Here is a 24,950-nt window from a genome sequence, read left to right as displayed (position 1 = left end):
GATTACCCCCAGGCACTTCCGCGCAGGCTGCGGAACTAGTGGCATTATCAAATGCATGCAAAATAGCTAAAGACAAGTCTGTTACTATATATACTGACTCCCTTTATGCCCATGGCGTTGTTCATGATTTTGGTAAACTGTAAAAAGAACGAGGGTTTTTAACTTCTTCCGGGGCACCCGTTAAAAAACATTTTTATATCAATAACTTGCTACAAAACTTATTGTTACCATCTGAACTTGCTGTTGTTAAACGTGCAGCCCATCAATCTAATGACTCTTTTAAAACTAAGGGCAATAATTTAGCTGACTAGGCTGCTAAACAGGCTGCTCTCTCACACACTGTTCAGGGACATTTTTTGCAGCCTTTGCAATCAATAGTTACTTGTAATACCACAGTGTTAAAAGCTTTACAGGATAAAGTCCCAGAATAAAAAAAAAATGGCTGGCTCAAGGTTGTTTTAAACGCTCTGATCTCATTTGGCAACATCCAGATGACAGATTGGTCTGCCCAATGTCCATGTTAAATTCTCTTATTAAACCGTATCATTTGCCAGCCCATGTCGGGGTACAAGCATTAATAAAACAAATCCAAAAAGATTGGTTTGCCCCAGGACTTTCTGCTTCTGTACAGCATTTTTTGAGCACGTGCTCCATTTGTTTACAGTATAACATTTCAAAAGGCACTCTGGCTCCCGCACAACCACTGCCAAAACCATTGGGACCATTTTGCGCCTTGCAATGGGATTTTATTAAACTTCCACCTTGTGCTCGTTTCAAATATGTTTTAACTGTTGTTGATGTTTTTCTGGGTGGTTAAAAGCCTACCCATGTGTTAAGAACGATGCTATTTCAGTTGCTAAAAAACTTTGTTATAAATTAATACCTCATTTTGGTGTTCCCTGTCAAATATATTCAGACCGTAAAACACATTTTACTGCTCAGTTAATTGATTCACTGTGTAAAATGTTAGGCATCACTCTAAAATTTAATTGTCCAATAGACCACAGGCATCAGGTATTATTAAACATATAAATCAAACACTAAAAACCAGACTGGCTAAAATTACTACTAAAACGTGCCTACCTCTAGCCCTACTCTCTATGAGAGCGCAAGTACATCCTACTAAAGGTCTTTCTCCTCATAAAATCCTCATGGGCCACCCTATGCTTATGCCCATGACTCCACCACCACCCTTTTCTGAGTATAATGCATTTCATCATGACATTCTTGCATACTGCACTTCTCTTGTCTCTTTTTTACAGTTTCATCACCGCTAGGTAGCAGCGGCTCAACATATCCCTGATCCTTTCCTGTCCTCCGCACTACAACCAGGAGATTGGGTGTACGTCAAGTCATTCTCTCAAAAAACGGCGCTTCAGCCACGCTGAAAGTGGCCCTTCCTGGTTCTACTGACGACATCATCAGCGGTGTGACTACAAGGCTTACCCACCTAAATTCACATATCGCACGCCAAAAAGGTCATCCCATCTAAAGATCAACAGCCTCTATCTTTTGCAACTCCTGATTCTCCACCTATTGCTACTCGTACTCAAAGCCATACTGTACCAGCACGTGACAATGCCTAATGTTTATCCATTTGGGCAATCTCACCCTCCAAAAACAATACAAGTGCAACCACCATTTCCACAAAAGCACTGCACAGCTATTTTGGTAGTTATTCTTGAAGTTTTGTTATTTTTACTGTAGCCATTTTTATTTCCTGCTCCAACTACGCCTCATGCCAAACGAGCTACATGGCATCCACCTTTTAACACCACCAAGCTATTAAATACGCCTATGCATCATCCCTCAATGTCTCAGACTGCTAAATTTGCACTGCTATTCCTACTGTTCATGGGGGATTGATGCTAAATGTAGCCCCTTTAGGGGTTAATGAAATCTGGATGAATCTGATCTACGATACATCAAATGCTGTTTCAAAGGAGAAGATAGCATTACAGTTATCCCTCCGCCAAAACGGAACTGTGTGTTTTCAAAAACTTGATAAAACTAGAGTAGGGTGGAGCCATTGTAACAAAACAGTGGTACATAACTGCACTGCAGACAATTTGGGTTGTGTAACAGATTTCTCACCTATAAAAAGACTTGTTAAAAACTCTATAGCTAACTTTTCCCAGAAAATAAAAACTGTCTACTGAAAAATATTCCAAGGACTGCAGGACACCGGGGATCACTTCAAGTCTATCAACATCACCATTAAAGAAAAAAATTGTTATTCTGTGTGCGAAAGAAATGCATATAAATGGCTACCAGGAAACTGGTCTGGCAGCTGCTTCCTGGGCTACCTAGTCCCGGCTATTCGTCATGTATCTGCATTACATAAAGGAAAAATTCAGAAAGTTCGAGAGGTCAAGAAACCTGCAAATCCTGTAGGTCGAGTTGATGCTTTATGGATCTATCACCATGATTTAGCTCATGCTAGCACCAAAGGACTGTCCCATATGGACTTGGGTGATGACGTCATATCATGGGCTGGTACAATTCCATCCTACGGAGCAGTGAAATCAATTTGGGAACTGAGAAAGCTATCTAAATTGCTTGAAATATTAAGCAATGCTACATTTTCTGCCTTAGAACTAGTGAATGATGAACTGACTGCTATGAGAGCTGTAGTACTTCAAAACCGTATGACTCTCGATTTCACCCTTGTGGCGAAAGGAGGAACTTGCACTTTAATCCAGGAGGAGTGCTGTACATTTATTCCTGACAATCAGCACGAAATTAAAAGTCATCTTGAACTGATTCAAAGAATTTCTGAACTCTCAAAGGCCAAAGAGGCTGATAGTTCAACATAGGCATGGTTAACCAATCTGTTCTCAGGCTGGGGAGGTGGACTGTTGAAGTTGATTTTATTAATTGCAGTATTGGCAATTGTTGCTTTTCTTGTCTTATTTCTAATCAAAGCACTGATCTTAAAAATTAATGTCTTCAAAAACTGTAAAGAAAGTGTCTAAGTTGTATATGCCTGCAGCTATGAATGTAGATGATGAAATGACAATGTTTTCCAATGATGAAAAGACCAGTAGCATGGTTATGTTAGATTTGGGACAAATGTATGATAGGTTAAATGGTGATGCTTACATAGCATCAAATGGGGAATTGTAGAATATGAACAGCAAAAGCATGTGTTTGACGGAATTGAATATGTGACAGTTTGTATGTATTAAGATGTAAGGTGCACTGTGAACTTTGAATGAACTCTGAGCAATGAGAAAATACTGAAAAACAAGAATCTGCTTGAAAGCAGGAAATGTGCCTTTTATGGAGGTGCATCCAATTTTATCTCTCTGCCTAGAGATATGATGATGTGAATTGCCTTATGTTTACGGGTAAACCTTTGATTGGTTAATTGCCCTGTATAATGGTCTAATTGGTTCATTTTTATATTTTTGTACTGTCAGCAATATCACCAGTATATAAGCTTGTTTATTCCTTTGTTCTGGTAGTCCCCCTGGTGCTTTCCATGAGGCTCCCACACGTGTGTACTGTAGATAATAAAGACCACTGAAAGAGAGAAAGAACTGTATTTGTCTTCATTTTCAAATTATTGTGTAACGTAACAATTGTAAGCAGTTTATTGCTTACAATGCAATTCTCCTCTCTGCACAATCTTCAGATTATTCACCAGTATATCAAATGGTGCTCACATTGTGGCTATCTCCAACACAAATAAAGGCCATACCACATCCAATCACTGCTTTATATCTTATACCTAAATTTATACTATTATAGCTCTACCTCACCAGTGTATGTATCTGTGACTTGCTGATATAGTTGCTTTCTGCTTTACCTTCTCCATTTTGTTTTCTTTTTAAAGAAATCTGCTTGGCCTGGTGTTTGTGTTCTATGTGAGAGGCAGAGACTTGAATTATCTAGGCTGCTCATTTCACATGCTTTTTCATTGTTTAAATTTTCTCTTGAGTGATACTTAAATACACAATGAATTTCTGGGCCTTTGTCTTTTCTAAAATCATTTCAAGCCTGTATAAACTAAAGCACTGCTGGTGATTCCATGCTATTTTTGCTACTCAGTCTCCCCTTTGTTGATCTGCTTTTTTAACCTGGTGATTTTAAGCTGCCCACTCCTACTGTAACTTGAGCTTGATAATCTCATCCTTTTTTACACTGCTGTTGATATCTTGAATTTTTTTTATTTGCCTTTCCTTGTGCTTATATTGAAAAAGTGCATTTTGCCTCATTTGTTCTACTGATTTATTTGCTCTGAATTTATTATCAGTCTAGCTGTTGGATAACATAGTGCATTTCTATACTCTAGCAAACATTGTATTTACATCAAGAGGGCAGTGGATTTTCCATCTAGTGCACTGGAAGTTATCCTGGTCTGTTTAGGTTGGGGAAGCACTTGAGATTTCTGCATGGAGTTTTATTAACTGGAGGGCTTATTAATCAACTTAATCTTGTTTTAGTGCCTTTATAAATTGTGTACAATCAAATGGCTCTTGGCTGTTTTATACAAAGTGAAGTACTTTTATTGAATAATCACACTTTTATAAGCTGTTTAAATTACACTGCTGTATCTGTATATTTATGTTTGCTTGTGGTAGTATTTCATTCCATATATTCCTTTACTGTGCTTTTACATCAGGAGAACTGGGATTATTCATCTAGTTGCAGTTAGTGCTTACCTGGTCTATCTGAGCTTATAAGCACACTGAAGGTCTCAAGTATTTTTTGCACTTCTCTTGTATACTGTGACTGTACTTAAGCAGTTAAAAAAACTGTACTGTCTGCTGCTGCTTTAAATAGTTAAATGCACTGTGTTATACTTTATCTGTTAGTTGTAGGTAATTTGTGTGGTCTTGTTTCACTTGGGCTACATTAAGAATGTGTGTTCCTGCACCCTTGTGGCAGAAGTGTGCTGATCTAACCTTTTTGAGTTGGAGATTGCTGGTAGAAGGCTTATTGTGTGTTTTCCAGATTGGTAGCTAACTTAAAACTTGTTTTTCTTTGCTTGTATTTAAGCCTTGTATTTGTGCAGTGCAGCTCTTCATGTACCTGTGGTTTGTAGTGCCCTGTATAAACACAAAATCCTAGAAGCTCAGTTTTTCCCTAAACAGCTGTCAGTGAAACTCTTCCAAGCTTTTCGCTCCTGTAGAAGCAACTCAGTGGAGCACTGAGAAGTGTTGCCTTATTGAGCATCCTTAGCCTACACAAAGTATAGGTTCTTCTTATAATCTCAGTGCTACAAGCACAGTCCTGTCCTATTAATCCATTACCTTCCATAATAAAACATACAACCAGAGCCTAGTATCAAGGACGGGCAGTTTCCCATCATCTCTCTTGCCAGCTTGATAGACATGGGCATCCTGAGATAATGTAGCAATTGTCTCATGTAAACTGACAACCACTTACTCCTAAAACAAACAAATACTTTATGAGAGAGATGTAGTTACACTATGAAATTGGGTGCAAGACTCTGACATAAGGACAAATCTAATGCCAAACAGGGTGGCAGCACATACACACTTCCCACACTAAATAAGAACATGACACATAAACCCACATATACAGAAGTATTCATTAGTAACTTACCAAAAGATAAGAGGCCTCTCAAACGGAAACTCTTTGCACACATAACAAAAAAGCACCACAAGATATAACACACACACACACACACACACACACACACACACACACACACACACACACACACACACACACACACACACACCAGTGTCTCAACATATAAGCCCATAAGGTGTAACACCACAAAACCTAATGTATTGGTTATAGGTGACTCCATTATGAGACAAGCAGATGTTCCCCTCACCAGGCTGGATAAGGACTGGGTTACTGTTAGCTGCCTGTCAGGTGCTAAGATCCATCAAGTCACTCAGGCACTCCAGTCACTCAGTCAGAAGTACTGGTATGACTCCGTCATAGTCCATGTGGGGGTGAATGACTTGAGATACCTCACTGAACTATATGAAGAGAGACATGACTGAACTCTCAGATTATGTGTCACAGGCAGGTATAAGCCTAGCCTTAAGCAGCACTCTCCAACAAGGATGATGCCGCAATACAAACAAAAAATGATTGACTTTAACAACTGGCTTAGCTTCTGGTGTCAGTCCAAGGGAATTCACTATCTGTCAGCCTGGGAAGACATGGTTGACAGACCATGCTTCTTTGCCAGAGATGGTCTGCACCTCCTGTAGGCTTTTGGATACTGGCAAAAGCATTAGCCACTCTGTTGTGCCTTTTTTAGGCAATTGGTCTGCACCTCCTGTAGGCTTTTGGATACTGGCAAAAGCATTAGCCACTCTGTTGTGCCTTTTTTAGGCAATGTCAAAATAACCAACCTCCCAACATCCTCTCTAGATAAACTCAAGGTACTGCTGCTCAATTCTAGGAGTCTAAACAAGAAACTGCACTTCCTGGAAGCACTCCTTACACTGGAAGATGCTGACATCTATGCAGTCACCGAGATGTGGGTTGAAATGTGTAGAAAACACCATGCCCATGCAGGGCTATAATGCCTTCTGTATGTTCAGACCACAAACTGAGCATGAAAGAGCCAAAGGAGGAGGTGCATCCCTCTTCATTAAGGATAAGTACACCTCTAGACTGGTCAAACAGTATGAATCTCTTGAGTTACTCCATGACCAATTAAGTATAGGCAAAGCCCTCTACCACATCATAGCTAGCTATAGGTCCCTCACCATGAAACAAGAAAAGCATACCACATACCTGAACTTACTGAGTCACTTGCCATACAGCCCAACACCTTACCCATGGGTGATTTTAATTATCCTCCCATTGATGTCCTGGCAGAATGGAGGACACCAACAGTAATCCCTCTGCACAAATGGGGACTATCAACAGACTCTGGGAATTATAGGCCTGTAAGCTTGGCTAGCCTCATCTGCAAGGCCATGGAAAGAATCATTATGGACCTTATTAATAAGGATGTATGTAATCTCCAAACTCTGGACCCAACCCAGTTTGAATTCGTTAAAGGTAGATCACACCTGTTAAACATAGTTGACTTCTTCCAGAAAGTCACCAAGGCCTTGGATGATGGAAAGACAGTGCATACCACCTATCTTGACCTAGGCAAGGCATTTGACACATTCCTCTACTGAGGTATTATAGAGAAACTATCCCAATTGGGAAATAACCCCTATATTAATAGATGGGTAGCCAACTGGCTCACAGACAGGACACATACTGTCAAAGAGAGTGACTTCACTTCTACCAAAAAGACCAGTCACCAGTGGCGGACCACAGGGCTCTGTGCTGGTCCACTTACTGTTTGGAATTTATTCCTAAAAAGTCTAGACAGACTTGGACAGCCTGTGGCTAGCCAAGTTTGCTGACGATTGCAAACTGGAAGCAATCATTGAGTCCCCCAATGATGTTAATGTACTGCAGGCAGAGCTAATACAGACAAATGATTGGTGCCAAAGCCATGGATTAAAGCTAATGGAAAAAAATGCATTATTATTCCCTTTATAGACAGCACACCCCCCAAGTGTAGACCCAGTGGTACGATAGCTGGGTAAGGTTGATAGCAATCTGAACTTTGACCATCATGCATATATACACACAGTTGTAAGGAAATCCTTCTATGTGGCACATCTTATAAGTAAAGGAATCACATCTAGATCTAGGGATATTATAATTCCATTATACTCGGCCCACATCAGACCAATAGAGGTCAATGCTGTCTTTCGCATGTACCTCATTAGACACCTGTAACAATTGGAGTGACCACAGAAGTTTCTCACCAAGAAATTACAGAGTACACAAAACATGTCTAATGCAGGAAGACTGAAACCCCTGCCATTGTTTTCTGTTTCCTACAGGTTGCTAAGGGGTGACTTGTGCCTGGCTTAGAGGGCAGTCTCTGACCCAGCCCTGATGGAAATGCTACACATTCATAAATTAAACTGCATGAGGGTCAATCACTCCAGGGATCTTAACCTAGCTTATGACATGAGCACTTCTCCTGAACAAGCTGCTGCTTCACGTGAAAGAGAGCCCCTCCCTGACCATCTTCAAATGCAACCTAGATCATTGGATGGGTGACCGCAAATTCACTGCTGGTGTGCTGCCCATGTCTCTCCTGGACAGAGAAAGTCTGTATTAGCTACCATAGACCCCTACCTTTGCAAACGTCACTCACCTAACCACCAACAATTGAGGCAACTCGGGATAAATATAGTTAGGCTTGTAAGGCTCTAGGGCCATTAGCCTAGTAAACTTCTATGAACCTATGAATGATGCCACTACATTACCTTTAAACACAAATTCTCATTATCCAGCTTACAGGCAAACTAATACCTGGTCTGTTCTCTTAGGGCAGCTTCATGACAAGAACACTCTAATCTTGTCCACAAATCCCAAAAATGAACAAATACACCATTGTGTGATGTTTCTAAACCTTCTACTACCACCTGTTACATCAAATAGAGATACATATTAATGTCAATGTCAACAAAAATCTCCCTTTGGTATTCTAGCCTCATGTTCAACTTTGTACTTCTCCATTTTCATAAGCCTGCATATGTTTACCCTTATATGAACACCTTTCAAAAACAGTCATGTAATTAGTAAATATTACAGAAATTTGTAGTCCATGATACATCTGATACATCAAAAATAACTACATAACACCTCAACAATCTTACACATGACTGCAGCTTTACTACAAACTTAAACAGGCAGTTTAACCAATCATTTGAACAGGGAACTCATACCACAATCATTCATTTAAACACTACATTCATCAGCCATAGTCCTTTCTTTTTAAGAAGCACCTGACACCCTTAGCATTCCATTATACTTTCCAAGTAACCAGTTAACTTGGACACATTCAATAATAATTGATCCATCCATCCCCAAACACTTTTTCCCATTTTGCGCATGGGATCAAAGTGTCACTTCAACAGTGACAGTCATTTCGAGCCAAGGTTTACACCACTGGCTGGCTAGCCCTGCCATGGTAGTTCATCCGTACTACTCACTCGCACATGCATTCACACCTACAGCCAATTTAAAGTGTCCAGTCCACCTACTGCATGTCTTTGGAATAATGAAGGAAACTCCATGCAACCACAGAGAGGACATGCAGACTCCGCACAGAAGGCATCCCACCCTAGAATCGAACCAGAGAAGCTCTTGCTGTGAGGTGACAATACTCACTGCTGAACCACCATGGCTGTTAACTATTTCCAGGGAGAAGATATACATCCACCATAGTGCAGTCTGATGACAATCTACCCCACCCCACACATCATTAGAAGCAGAAAGCATAAGGAATATGTCTAGTCTAACAAATAATTACATATAAAAATGACAAATATATGCATTAGTTTTATTCTATCAATCAGCCAGCTCACATCAGTATTTAGTCAGTCATATCAGTACTGTTTAGTGCATCCTTAAACCAAGGCAAATCAAGGCCAACCTAGTTACTTAATTTAAGAGCAAGAATTTAAGCTAAACTTTAATTCTGTTCCAGATATAATCGTACTTTATCTAAATGACAAAAGCAATTAAAACGCAAATATATTCCTTCAACAACTCTTCAGTATATGCTTTCTTTCACACACACACACGTGCACAGTATTGTCATATATGTACTATTTTGGGGTAGTGAAAGCTGTAAGCATTGCAAATATAAAAATGCTATACTTTTGTTACTTTGGCTTTAAAGCATTATTAATGCCATTGGGGGATCTATATATGTACATATTATTGTTTCTTTAAAAGCAGTCAAATAATGCCATATATATTAGTTACAGGAGATTTTTCTGCATATAGGGTTAATGAGCCATTATGGACCAAGTATGTAATTTGTTTTTGTATAAATGAGGGCTTTTCTTATCCATGCCAGATATCGCATAGTTTCATAGAGGAGGCTTACTGTCCTGTAATGACGCTTGAGTGCAGGCTGTAACTGTACCTTGATCAGACAGCAATCCTCTGCACCTGGTGAGGTACTCCCAATAAAAACAAATGATTAATAATTGCCTAGAATGGCAAACTCTAGAATGACAGCACAATCATGGGCCTGGAGTAAGGTAATCTTGGTGTAAACCAGGTTCATTTGGAACCTGCAACAAATTTGTTTTATCTGAACCAGAAGTTGCCTTTATGCTTATACTTATTACTGGAATTGTGCAAAAACATGTATGTGGAGAATTTTCATTTGCTGAGACTATATTGTTCAGTATATACTTTGCAACCTTGGATAAAGCAACTTTTCATTTGAATAAAAACTAGATTTTCAGCTTTTTTTCTGTATCGTGTATCATCAAAATAACATGATGTAAGCAGTGGTCAGAAGTGGTGACATGGAGAGCTACCAATCTATATCCCTAACTCACACTGTAAGACAGTTCATTAATTTCTGCTAATCTGCAATGAAGAGATGCAAGTGTGCTAAAACCTACAGTAAAGAGAAGTGACTGCTTTTCATTACTGTGGTGCAACTAAAGCTAAAAGACTTGAAAAGAAACATGAGGTTTTATAGTGCTGTTTTTTTCCCTTCTCCTGAGAAACCAAGTCTGTACGCCTGCCACATATTCCAAGCTAGCGATTGAACTGCAGTAACCCAGAAGTGAGATGTGTATCAGTTCAGTTCCATCTGTTCTTCTGCTAAAGTATTTGGAGACTGAAGTAAGCCATAGAAAAATTGACAGCAACCCTGACATGGATGGCTACAGACCAGCATTTAGTAATCTTAAAGGAACAAATGAAAGTCACTGCCAGAAAATTAGTGAGTCCTAAAAGTACCCCACCTTTAAATAGTCTGTCCAAGGAAGGTGATATAGAGCCATACCTGGTTGATTGTGCACCCTTGAGTCCTATGATAAACAAGAGAACTGGAGCATGAATTAACATGCAAAAGTGATTTCCTCATAAGTGAATTTAGATGCTTTAAAAAGGTACACATGGAAATTAAGGTCGCAAATTACTTGTGCTATGATAATCTGCAAAAAAGAATTGTCTAAAGCAGGCATTACTCCTGAAATGCAAACTATTATATTTCAAGGACTTTTAATAACATGAAGAGGTGGAATGAATGACATTAAACATATCATTTAACTGTGGTTAGAACCTGGCACTAACAGTAAAGCAGAAATGAAAGAATTGCTTACTGTTGAAAGAGTTAAAAGATCATCACCTTTTAATATAATATGGTAGGTATATCAACGTGATCCAAAAAAGTCCAGATAAACTCTTTACTGTAGTTGAACATTTAAATAAGTGCTAGCAAAAGATAACTTCTTTACATTTAAAATGTGTGTATCTAAACCTAAAGTAGTAGTTATCATGTCAGCTTTGCCTTTGTATCAAACTGCATCTAATGCAGAGATACAGTGTAACAGGTATGGAAAAAAGGCCCTGTATCAATATAAGGAACAGCGTTAATACCTGGAATGTGTAAGTGTCTGAAATTAATGCTGAGAAAGTAGTACCCATGGATCAAAACAGTTGTTAAATCTACAAAATATGCATTCTGTCATTGTATTATGACTAAAATACTAAAACACACAATATTTCTGGAGGGCAGCAATTAAAACTTTTCATGGGATCACTTACTATGGTCACTTGAGATAAAAGTCTGTATGTGTGTAATCGTAAACTTAATAACAACCAGAACATTTATGTACTTTGCATTCATGGAGATAAACAAGAATACCACAACTCATCTGCCGAGTTTCAGACTATCTCAGGAAAAAAAAATACGTCTTGTAGGAGCAGTATCTGAATTAACCCATAATGTTATTGCTGGGACAAAAAAATCTCCTATTTTTAAGCCCTGTGGAAGTTATGGAAAAATTAGAGCTTTAAATGATTCACAATGAAACCATTGCCTAAACAGAGAAGAAACCAAACAACAAAGTCAAATATTACCTCAGAACTGAGGGTATGATGAAAACTTAGGAAACAAAAAAAGGAGTTAAATTAGATGTTGCTAAGGGAATTGCCACATAAGCATGGCTAAATGATAAAAAATAACCCATAAATTACCAGACTATCAAAATAAGAACACACTAGAATATTCAATGCAAGATGTCAGTATTAGTGCTGAAAAGAGCACAGTGGAAGGTACTGATCTAAGAAAAATAGTTATCAGCACAAAAGTGTAGTAACAATGCAAATAGAAATCTGGAAGGAGAAAGACAGTTAAGTGAAACCAGATACTGAAGCACAAGAAGGCAGTAAAGCAGAATTACATGAAGAAAAGTTAGAAGTGTGTCCTAAGGCAGAACAGCTCACATGATCACAGCCAGAAGATGGATGGGACTCGCACAGTAAAACATTACAGCCTGAAAGCATTGCAAATCAGGGTATAGAGCTGAGCAGAGGAATTAAAGAAAGTTAATCTTTTAATAAAGGGCTTAATAAACGGGTGACATCTAAATAAATTAAGATAGGCAAAATGCAAAGCCTAAACAGAATTCTGCTTTTAAACTTACTGTCAAACTGAAACAGCTCTAAAAGCAAGGAATTCTAAGCAACAGGGGTGTAATGAAAGGCAGAATTTAGCCAATAAGTAAGAATGTACTTAGGGAAGTAAAAGGAGAAGAAGCAAAATTTAGATAGAATCCTAAACATATTTCTGTCAGTATAAAGAGAAAGATCAAGGAAAGTGGAGACTCTAGGCAGCAGGTAAGTGTGAGTAAGTAAAACTGTAAAAAATGTTTGCTTAAAGCTATCAGGTGCAGAGGAAGACTTAGACATGAAAGAACCTAAACCAGTGTATGGTGGAAAGGAAGCTGAACTTTTCACTGTGAAATAAGTGAGGAGAATGATCCACACATAGCAGACCTAGAGTTGAGCCATATTAAAGGACAACAATGGGATTCTGTTATTAAATGCTCAACTTCTCTGCCCTTTTTCTCCCTATTTACTGTCCCTGCTATAAATAAACAACAATACAGCATTTAAAATATTTTAAATCGACTGTTTCTCTCCACTAAAACAGTACCTTACTGTATTGATGTAGTTTCACTTTTAAAAAACTTTTATTCTGCCTTGAAAAAGCTTGCTGCAGTTTCCAATTCATTGATGTAATCAAGGCCAATGAATACAGGTAGTTTTCTGGCCAATTCCCTTCCCAAACTGACATCACCACAACCATCCTAAAAACCCACCCATGCTGTCATGTCACAGCTTCCTGGTCCTTCCCCTACCCATATAGAAAGTAAAGGCTAGAACAAGGAAACAGTACATTAGTCAAGTCTCCTGATGAGAGCTGTCAATTGCAGCAGGTAACAGCTCAAATTACCCTAAGCACTTTGACAGTCAGGGAAGTTAGGTGTGAAGGGGGATGGGAGATGAGTCAAACTAGTACAATTAGGGCTTCACAACAGACTTCAATTTAGCCATTCTAAAAAGCAGCAGCAGTAAAAAAAGCACTTTAAAAGTCTGTTCTGTGGCATTTGCACTGTATGTGTTTTAAGTAGTCATTGAACAGCATGAAATGTTACTTAAAACTAACTGACTGAAAGACAGCAGTGTGCATGTAAAAATCAATGCAGTGACAGAAGCATTAGAAAGAAAATGGCCTGCATGATATAATTTTTTACAGACAAGCACTGCCTTGTGGGATACCTAGAGGCAGTGTAAACAATCAGAATTACTTCAAGAAGCCAGACCCCATGTGGTCAGACTCAGATATTACATACAAAATATTTAAAAACCTGTAAATAGTCCCAGAGTGGTGTTAAAATGTAGGAAACACCAAACCATGATGAAATAAACATGTTTTTGAGTCTGTGGGTGCGGTTCTCCTTTAAGCATAAAAAAATTAATAGGAAGATGATGCCTTAGTGAGAACACGGGAGACTATATATGTATTAGTGGTAAAATTACAAAGAACAACTTGATCCTACAGTTTACCCTTGTTTTGAATTGCACAAGATAAAGAAGAAAATGTACATCAATTACTAGTATCAAACCTTTGCAGAACATTAGCTGTGAAACTTGCACAGCATCATACTTGGATAAATCTAAGCACCTGAGTATTATCCAGATTATGTTGGCCAGGAATTATAAAAGAAATAGAAAAATTATGTTTGTCTTGATCAGAATGTAAAAAAACACCTGCAAAGCACAGGTCCACAAATACTTTGATTCTAGTTATTATAAATGCGCCATTTGAATGCATTGCTGTGGACATGGTTGGGCTATTGGTAAAATATAAAAGTGGATATCATTATATCTTGGTAAAAGCAGACAATGCCACTCAATGCCACTCAATTTCCAGAAGCTGTACCTTTAAGGCAAATGCCGACTCTACTGTCAGGGAAGTGGAGCAATTATTGTCTGGAGTGGGTATTCCTGAAGTGATGCTTACCAATTGATGTCTACCCTTTATGTCAAGGGTTGTTCATTTATTAGAATTTATTTACTTGGCAAGTTCAGCTGGACATGTAACCCCTTCTCATGGGACAAAGATACCTTATGAAGAATGTAATACTGTTAGGTAAGTATGAGATAGAAACAGCGGTATAATAATGTTTAGCACATGTAGCATAAGATGGGATTGTTTTAAAGCATGTCAGCAATGAAGTGCACTAAACCACTGACAATGACAAAGTCAGAATTAGGAGGCATAGTACCAAGCAACATTAATATACTTAAAACATGAAGTTAGTGATCTATAAATGATACTGTATGCAACAAATGTGCCAATAGTTTCAGTTTAAACAATTAAAGATACAAGTTTATCATCCACAGACTGATAATTAAGTAGATGGGTTTAATAAAACATTGCAGTTAATCTTTCATAAAAGTAATTAAAGCAGATGGCAAGAATTGGGATAATTTGATGACTTACCTGTAGTGCATGGAGCATGGTGACTGCACTGATATTGTAGAAAAAGGCAAAGCAGTTAAGCGCTTCTGTAGAGGAAAACCTGATCTTAACAACTGGCAAGCACCTCTGCTTCAGTTTTTAAAACTGGGTATCATGCCAGGCAGTTAAATCTGTCAGTACTGGCCATCAAACAACAGCAGCAGAATTAAAAACAAATTTGGTTTTGCCTGCTGTCTGTGCCACTCTGTCCCTTTCTGTAGCAGAATGTGTTACACTGTCTTTGTGACAGCTCTAACTAAATGCTTTATGGCTTTCAAAGCTGACAAAACACTTAGAGCTTTATTTTTTCTGTAACAAGTATTACATAGAGCAAATAAAAATCTATGCACCATATAGAATTATGATTGGGTCTCTGATCATAGCCCTTTATTATGTGTTCTCAACACAGATGTCAAGCTTCACCTCTTGAGCTTCACTTTGAGGTGAATTTCTTGGCATCCAAGTCTTGAACACATAATAAGCAGGTTATGTTCAGCGACCGAATCATGATCCTCTATGTTGTTTGCATTAAGAGGAGCACTACAATCATTTTATTTATTTGGTGAGTGAAATGGTCCAGGAATCCTTTTTAGGCTCAATCAGGGCCACAATGGCAAAGACAATAACAACTAAGACATGAACTTAGAAATACAAAAAAAATAAAAAATAGTTCCATTAAGGCATTTGACAAAGATTGCATGGACAATACATAGCCAAAATGCAACAATGAATAAAAAAATTGAACTACATTTTCAATAATGCATATATTACTAATGCTTTACCATACAAATAAGTTTACATCATATATTAATTGTTAATCATTCATTGCAAACTTCTCAAATATAGAACTGTATGCAAGCATACTGCAGAGCTTACAGTGGTGTTAAGATGGTACTACAGTGCAACAAGGTAGGAATCAGCTTCTGAATGTTATGTAGCTGTACACACGCACACACACACACACACACGCACACACACACACACACACACACACACACACACACACACACACACACACACACACACACACACACACACACACACACACACACACACAAAGTGTAGTGGTGGATAATTATATTTGGTTCACTGTTGTTGTCCTAAGGTGGCATCAGTAAGGAATCACCATTTGAACTCTTGTATAATAGGCATCCAAAAGTCTAAATGCCATTGCTAAATTGCTAAACAGAGCTGGGAAGAGAAGAAATCATCATTCAGAAGTGCTATAAAGAGCCACACTATCTTAAAAGAAAGGGTGAGAATAGTGATGTTCAAAAAGAAATTATAACAGGAATGTTAAAAGGAGAGACTTCAAACCAAGACACAAAGTCTTGGTACATGTACCATCGCTAGAAAATTAATATTTATCTAAGGGGTAAGGTCCATTTGAAATCATGGAAAAGATAAATGAGGTAGATAAGGTCAAACAGCTTGGCAAAAGAAAAACAAATTGAATCTATCACATCTATGTGTTAAAGGAATGGAAAGAGGATGAATTTTCAGCAGTGAGTTGCAGCACTATTGTGGGAAAAAGAAACTCATTTCTGCTGATCACACATGCAAGTCTTTATCCAAGGCACAGAAACAAGAGGTGTAAGAATTTCCATCCAGAAAAGGGAAGTCTTCCACCCCTGTAGAGCATGGGAATAAAACACCATCTACACTCTGGAAACCTGTACTCAACTAGCAGCGTGGGCACTGGAGGGTCAGGACATGGGAGAATGGATGTGAGCAGTGAAACATCAGCTCACCTATCCTGAGACAATGGAGGCAGTCTGGCTCACTACATTAGAGACACTTGCAGTAATGCAAGTTTCTCACTGCAGTAGTATCACCCTAGTGTGCCCACTCTGCAAATATTGTGATGCTTGGGTAGGATGCTGGAGCGGAATTGAGCATGTGCCTCCTGGAGGCAGCACCAGCAGAGCTCACAGGACTGCCAAGGGTGTAGCGATAGGAAAGTCCACAAAATCTGCAGAGTGTGCCCATCACTAATACCCAGCTCTTATCTCCACTATGGAATGAATGGGCCAGAGGGCTCTTGCCTCACTAGAAAAACAAACAGGTCTCTATTAGGCACAGGAAAGGGAGGCATTGATTGGGCCGAGCCTGTAAAATCTTTTCAGATTGGTTGGGATGGCAAATATCATAGGTCACAGTATAGAAAAGTCTCAAGGAATAAAGGTTTATTCAAATTCCTGCAGAGTGCCTGAAGCACAAATAAAATAGTACAAGAAGATACTGAAAGGCAAAGGCCTGTTGAGAAAAAAGTCTATCAGAAATTTCAAACTAAGAATTAGCATTCTGGAACAGACTCCCTCTCCACAAGAAACAAAGCTCATCCCTGTCCATATTCAAGTGCAACTTGGAACTATGGATGGGAAAAGGAAAATTTACACCAGGACTGACCCTTGTGCTACTAATCAATGCATGGGTCACTTCAAATTGTCCATGTTATGATCCCATTTGTTATCACTACGAGTAATACATAATAATTGACTATGGGATGGGTAAGGAAAATGTAACACCAAATGAGAAAGGTAAATTCAAGCACCAAAAGGGAAATTCACTAGCCTTAAAATGTCTCACAAGGGCAGCTAGCCTAGTACTTACCTATGAACCTATAAAAAGCCAAGGATAGTTGCTGGAAATAAAAATACACAATTATATTGCTAAGAACTTGTTAATGATAGCAAAATAATATGAGAAAGGAAAAAGAGTAGCTACTAGAATTGTTGCTTCTGCATATAGCATGGTGGAAGGAATTGAGAAGTATAATGCCATAAGACACCACAAATGCAAGGGTATATTTATATAACACAATAGTAAGGTAGCCAGGAGATCAAGCAAACTAGGTACATAATTCAGAAGGAACTGAATACTGTTTGTACTACTCCCATAAAGCCTGTTCTGTTATTTCCTCACAAGAAGGTGATCCATAGCCAGAAACTGGAGTGACAAATTCTTAACAGTGTATGAGAAAGCTATTATATGTTTTGATGATATAGATACATTCTACTACAATGTCAGTGCATGGGTTACTTATGGCCTTAGTGATATTGTTTTTATGGCTTTTTAGGTGAATTCCATCCTAACATTTTGCTGTTCGATAAGTTGTCAGCAAAATGGATCCACCTTTCTGCCTATTGCTGGATGGACTGTCCAGGCACCGCAACCCAGCCACTTAAGTTCAAATTCTTGGGTTTTGAACAAGGTCAAAGTCATGTTGTACTTTGGGGGTAATGAATGCTGCATGTCATGCAAATACTACAAAAAAAATATATTTTTAAATATTTTGGCTAAAGCATTACTAATGCTCTTCTGTAATAGGAATACTATACAAATAAAGCAATTTCTTTAAAAGTATTCAGATAATGCCATGTCCTACTTAGCAGAGAAATGTCTGCAGAATGGATTAGTTATGTGACTTGTTCTTGTATAAAAGGAGGGATTTTCTTAGCTGTTTCTTATTTGCCTTAGTCTTTTGTGTATGGTACATTGTACCAGATTCACTACATATTCATTAGAGTTTAAAGGAGGAGGCTTATTTTCCTGAATCTGAGTGGAGACTGTTGTTATGCCTTACGTAAAGGAAGAGCAGTTCAGGAAGTCAGAGGTGATGGAGATTAAGTGCCTGAGACCGGTGGTAGGATGCGCACTAGAACAGAAGCCAAAGTAGCTCCAGTTGCAGAGAAGGTACAAGAGACTAGATTATGGTGGTTTGGGCACGTGTGCAGAAAAGCAGAACACAACATACATACATACAAATATTTCAAGCACTGGCATTAATGCCCTCCTAATTTGTCAATATACCTAAACACTTGTTCCCATAATAAGTATCCAGTGTTGAAAAAAACAGCAGGACAACCATGACAGCAAACTTCACTTTGATAAAAACAAAGCATAAAAAAGACAAGCACTTTCGCGTATGACTACACTTCTTCAGATCTTATACAAAACTAAAAACACATCAACATTATATAATAAACAGCAACCAATCACAAATTATACCAATTAGGATGGAGGATGACATCATCTCATTTTCACTAGTTAAACTTTTTCTTAAGTCTGCACCCATTTAAAATGGGCCTAATGCTGATACAGCTATTAATCCCTGGGTATCTATGGACTTGCATCCTCAGTATCCACTTTAATTCAACCTGTTCCAAGTGATTATTAGTATCACCACCCCTCACATTTTTCTGTACATGCAGTAAGACCATAAAAGAAAACCGATGGTCTGGATATTCCATTAGATGTTTTACAAGTGCATTTTTGATGTCTTTATTCCTAATGTCATACAGGTGTCTATTAACTCTGTTCCTTAATCGCTGTATGGTCTTGCCTATATAAAGGCAAGGACAGAGATTACATGTAGCGAGATATATCAGATTTGTGGTGGTATAATCTGCATAAAATCTAGGCTTAAATTCGAGGGCTGAAGTGGGATGGAAACAAACGTGTTCTTTTGTAATAACGTTACACATACTACAATGTCTGCAAGGTTATGTACCTAACCTTCTCCCTTCTAGATGAGTTTTTGGTCTATCACTACATAACAGATGTTTAAGGTTATTACTATTCCTATATGTGAAGCTTGGTACATCTCCTATTATATTGGCAGTAGACCTATCTACAGTTAATAAGTGCCAATATTTCTGTATAACTCCCTTAATCATAGTGTTACTACTAGTATAGTTAGTAACAAAAGAAATCTTGTTCAACTTATTTTTACCTCTCTTTGTAACACTAGTGGTCTCAGCTGTCCCACCCCCTATTTCATTTAGGTGGGTAACCAATTGTCTGATTATATACTTAGTACACATTAATGTTCTGTACTGGACAGAGGTTTAACGTTTGTTCCAGCGACATCAGCCAAAGTAAGTGATGTCTTAACTGATTTAAGACTATTTGCACGAAATCTGACTCTCTTATTTGGTGCTTCAGGAGATTCTAATACTGTTTTAAACAAGACACAGAGTGCTTTCACTCCAAATTTGCCGGCGCATGTTGACTTTTTTGTACATAGGTTGTCTGATGATTCTCTAGTACTTTTTGTTAACCCCAAGCATTCCCAGAGGTAGTTGTCACTAAATGCTCTATATACCTGAATAAAATCTCCTCTTAAATATCTATGAGACACTGTACAAGTTCATATATTTTAGTCTTTCATAATAACTTAAATTTTCACATTCATGGATACCCTTGGTATATTTCTGTTGTACTCTTTCCAGTTTACTCATGCTTGTTTTCTCATAGGGTCTCCATATTGTTATTTCATACTCAAGTTTGGGTCTAATGTAACTAACAAACAATTAAGTCATTATTTTTGATTTCCTAGACTTTATAAATCTTTTTATACAACCTACAGTTATATAACTATCATTAACCAATTATTCGATATGATTAGCAAAACTAGTAGCTGAATCTACCCATATATCCAGGTCCTTAAATGAGTCTACAGTTTCAATCACTGTGTGCTATGTTAAATATTCAACTTTCAATTTATGCCTATCAAATTTCATATGCTTAGTTTTTGATGTATTTATCAGCATATTATTCTCCTGTGCCCAAATGGGCAATTTAGTCAAGTTATTTTGCAGACATGCCTTATCTGTAACACATGTAATAAGTTTACCCAATTTCAGGTCGTCTGCATGTAGACTTTAGAACACCTCAGATGAAAAAGTTAGGTTTGAACGATACAATCTAAACAAGTAAGGGCCTAGGACAGAGCTCTGTGGGACATCCTGAATGTAACCAAGAATTTCGCCTGTCCAGTTGCTGTATGATACTTGTCATGTCCTATTTATAAGCCATGCAGCTATTCATCTTATCAACAGTACATCAATACCTAGTTGTACTAATTTATTGATCAGTGTTTTGTGTATGACCCTGTCAAATGCTGAAGTTAACTATATAAATTACATCACAGCACAAGTTTTCATTCATAGCTGTTATTACATTGTTATAGAACATCATGTTACAGGTGGTAATAGATCTGTTTTCAACATATGCATGCTGATATATGGTTTAAAGTCCCAATCTATCAAGTTCTGACAATAACTTATCCAATATTACCTTCTCCATTATTTGTCCACAACATGAAAGTAGACTTAAGGTTCTATATGACTCTAGGTTTGTCCTACTCCCCTTTCCCTTAAATACAGGTTTAATAAGTGCATGTCTCCAATCTTGAGGAATTGCCCCATATTTATATGACCTAGTGAATAATAGATATGATGGTACTGTAAATTCTTGCTGAAGTGTTCTCAGGTCATTGTTACTAATCCTGTCTCCTCCCTGTGCTTTGGATCCAGTTTGTGCAGTTCTTTTTCAATATAATCTAATTTGCCTCCAGTATCTGGGGTTACCTTAATGTCGCTAGGACAACTTACCACACCTTTTGTGGAACCAAACTGTTTTGCATAAGATTTTGTAAATATATCTATAATCTGTTGTATCTGAGAATAAATTTTAGAATCTGCACACAGCTGATCAATTTGTGTGTCTTAACTCCTTCTACATCCTATGTATCTATAAAAAGGTTTCCTATTATGCTCAATATCTTTATATAAATTTTCTTCACAGTTTTCTTGATCTTGTCTCACACAACATGGAGAAGAAGAAGTGGAAGTGACAGAAAGAAGACAAGAGGAAATAAGAGCAGTGAATGATCAATGACGGCACTGTCAAAGAAGCTAGGAGAGCGGCACTGATCTGAGACAGATGATGCAACTGTCACAACACCTTGACCTCATGTAGAAAAATGTGAAATGAGGGCCGATGATGATAGTGAAGATTCATAGGTACATCACAGGCAAGCTAAAGGAACTTGGAGAAGAGAAGCAGGGTAGATGGATGGTTGCATATCAGCAGGCACTGGGTAGCAGGAAAGAGAACCTCTCAAAGGAAATGGAAGTGGAGAGGTGGATTCCACAGGTGTTCTGTCTTAGACATCATGAAGTGCAATGTTAACAGGATTAACCTATCTGTGGATGACAGCAAGATAGAACAGTCAGTTGAAGATGGGGGGGGGGGGGAGATGAAGACTGGCAGAATGGGCTAAGATATGCAACCTGAGGTTTAACACAGGGAAGGCTACAGTACTTCAGGGCTGTAATAATAACAAAGAATAGCAGCTGGGAATAGTGACCCTAAAAGTGCAAATCAGGAAAAGACCTTTGTCTGGTAGAAGTAGAAATAAGTCATCAGGTGCAAAATGTGGTCAAGGCCCGTAGGACACTGTAGAACATTGGGTTGCATTCTTAGATAAACAAACTCCAGGAACAGAGAGTTTATACTGTTCTTCTGTAGAGACCTGCTCAGGCCCAGTTGGAGTAATATGTCCAGTTATGATGTTCAGACATGGATAAGAATATCAGGTTATTCAGTGAGGTACACATGTGGGCTAAAACTATAATAAAAGGAATGGAAGACACAGGTTTGGAGGAGATGTTACAGGAGCTAAAATAATACTTGAGGATCTGCAAAAAACAGTGATTTAACACTGGTACACAGGAGACTTATGGTACTGAGTGATGGCATACAACTCGAGGGGAAAGACAGAAGAGGAAAGAGGGATCATTTCTACCAGACTAAGGGTACACAGTTCGACCTGAATAGTAGAAAGCTTTTTTTCAAGAAGACATCTTGAAGGCAGGTAAAACTAATGAGACTATACAAAGTGAATAACAGAAGGATTTTACCTCTATATGTCATCGGTGAGAAGGGTCTTTGGGCAACCACAATTAACTGGTTAGGAAACAAGCAAATACATAGTGCAGATGGACCTTTGCTTCTTCTGAAGCACATATCATACCTAAAAAACAAATACAGTTGTTTTCTGAAAAATAAAAGACAAAAAATGAGTCACTTACTTCCAGTAGGGATTAAATCTCTCTCAGGAATGAAGAGTTTGTAGCCATAGTGCTTTTCTAGAACATCTGGTAATATTTCCAGTGCAAATTGTTCTTCCTCTCCAATTCCACAGTCTAATGAGTCTGGGTCAACTTTTGTGTATGACAGATATGCATCATACTCTTTGTTACCTGAAAAAAAAGTTTTGTAAATATAGATCTCAGAAGGACAGCACTTTCAAATAACCCTATAAACAGCTGTATAGTATTGCAGTTGCTGACTCCACACAACAAAAAAAAGAACAGTAAAGTTTGACATCCTAGCCTGTGTTCCAGAAGTGTTTTATTTGCATCCAGTGCCATCCAGGCAAAACTAAGTACTTTGGATTGATAAATCACACTTACATAAATTATTCTAAGTAATCACTGTTGTTTCCTTGCTTTATGTGTACGTTTCAATGATACTTTTACAAAAATAAGGGCTTTTCCTATCTCTGTTACTGTTGTTAGACTGTTCGCCTTGAAACCGCCTCCTGTAAGGGATTTCTGCATTGCTGTTTAAACTGTCTGTAGTAGCACTTCACTTGTGGGATTCTTTTTACTATGTTTTACATTAAGTTAACTGGCATTATTCATACTGGGCAGGAGGTGTTTGCCTAGAATATCTGAGTTTGCAAACAAACAAAAAGGCTCAAGGTGTATTCATTTTTTGTCCAAAAGGTTCAGTAGTCAATTTTCTGTTTTTTTTAATGTTGATATAAATTCAGTGTATTTGCTTGGAGCTCCTCACAAAGCACCGGTGGTTAGCATTGCCCTATGCAAAAGCAAACACCTAGAAAGCAACATTTTACCTATAGAATTGTTCATAAGTATAGTGCAACACCTTTGTGCGCCAATAAGCTTACAGCAGCTAATTTGTACATCGAGTGGCAATACCATATAATTTATTAAAATGTAGTATTTTATACTCTAGTCTGTTACAATAATGTGCCCTTAATAGCATTCTGTAAGCTCCAGTATGCCACATCCTTGTAGCTCACCAATTAAAGGACTGGACAATATGGATATGCAGTTTCTTAATTTCTGTGCACCCATCTTGGTGGATATGAGTGTCAAGACAATGTAGCAATTGTCTCATGTTTACTGAAAACCACTCAAACCTTAAAGTAACAGATGCAGTATGCAAGAGGTATATGTACACAATGTCACTGCAGTATAAACTCTCGCATACAAGCACACATCAGGTTGTCAAAACCAAGCACACAGCGCACAACACAGAAGTAGACCAATGCATGCTGAGGCACTTAAATACAATCTTCCTAAACAACAAAGACTTCCTGGACTGCCCATTGGCAAAGCATATTCTCAGCAAACCCAAAAGCACTCAATAAAAATAATAACACGTAACACCACACATACAGCTACATTCAGTACAACCTTAAATACAAAGCCCATAATGCATGCAAGCACATTTCCCAGGGCTCTAGTCATAGATGCTCCTCTAACCAGGCTGAACAGAGAGAAGATAGTGGTTAATTGCTGGAACTAGGGTCCACCAAATTACACATGCATTCAAGTCATTACACCACAGGTACCTGTATGATTCCATCATAGTCCACGTAAATGAACTGATGTATACCTTCCTGGACTATATGAAGAGAGACATTATGGAGCTCTTGGACTATGTGTCTCAGGCTGGTAATGAACCTAGCACAAGGCAGAATATTACCTTCATGGAGGATGATGCCACAATATGAACAAAAGATGAATGATTTTAACAACTGCCTTGATTTCTGGTGTCATTCCAAGGGTATCCAATATTTGTCAGAATGGAAGAACATGGTTAACAGACCATGTTGCTTTGCCAGGGATAGTCTGCACCTGTCTCCTTTCAAATGCTGGTGAAAACTTTACCTACCCCCCATAGAGCCTTTTTAGGCTATGCCAGTTTGACAAACCTACCGACATAGCAAAATCAACTTAACTGATCTTCATGGTGTTACTGCTCAATGCCAGGAGCCTAAACAAAAAAATACACTGTCTTCAAGACCACCACACCCTTAAGAATATAGACATCTGTACAGTTACAGAGAAGTGGTTTAAATTCACAGAGTAGCCCAGCAGTGTAAGATTTCAATGCCTTCTACACTTTCAGATCAGTAGCTGCACAGATAGGGGGTTAATGTGGAGGTGTCTTGATACAGATCAATAACAAGCAACCTCTAGGTTGG

General features: G+C 38.2%; 1 protein-coding gene across 1 annotated transcript in view; it reads right to left on the bottom strand.

Moving 5' to 3' along the window:
* The window catches only part of LOC122789801 (X-linked interleukin-1 receptor accessory protein-like 2), a 1,631,279-nt gene that overhangs the window by 242,615 nt on the left and 1,363,714 nt on the right, over positions 1-24,950 (bottom strand). The window contains exon 6 of the mRNA XM_044057243.1: positions 22,741-22,911. Coding sequence (XP_043913178.1) covers positions 22,741-22,911 — 171 coding nt within the window. The remainder of the gene's footprint in view (positions 1-22,740; positions 22,912-24,950) is intronic.

This window comes from Protopterus annectens, chromosome 15.part0, assembly GCF_019279795.1.
Source record: "Protopterus annectens isolate FY-2018-M chromosome 15.part0, PAN1.0, whole genome shotgun sequence".
Classification (NCBI taxonomy): domain Eukaryota; kingdom Metazoa; phylum Chordata; order Ceratodontiformes; family Protopteridae; genus Protopterus; species Protopterus annectens.
This window is presented reverse-complemented; position numbering and strand designations above follow the sequence as displayed.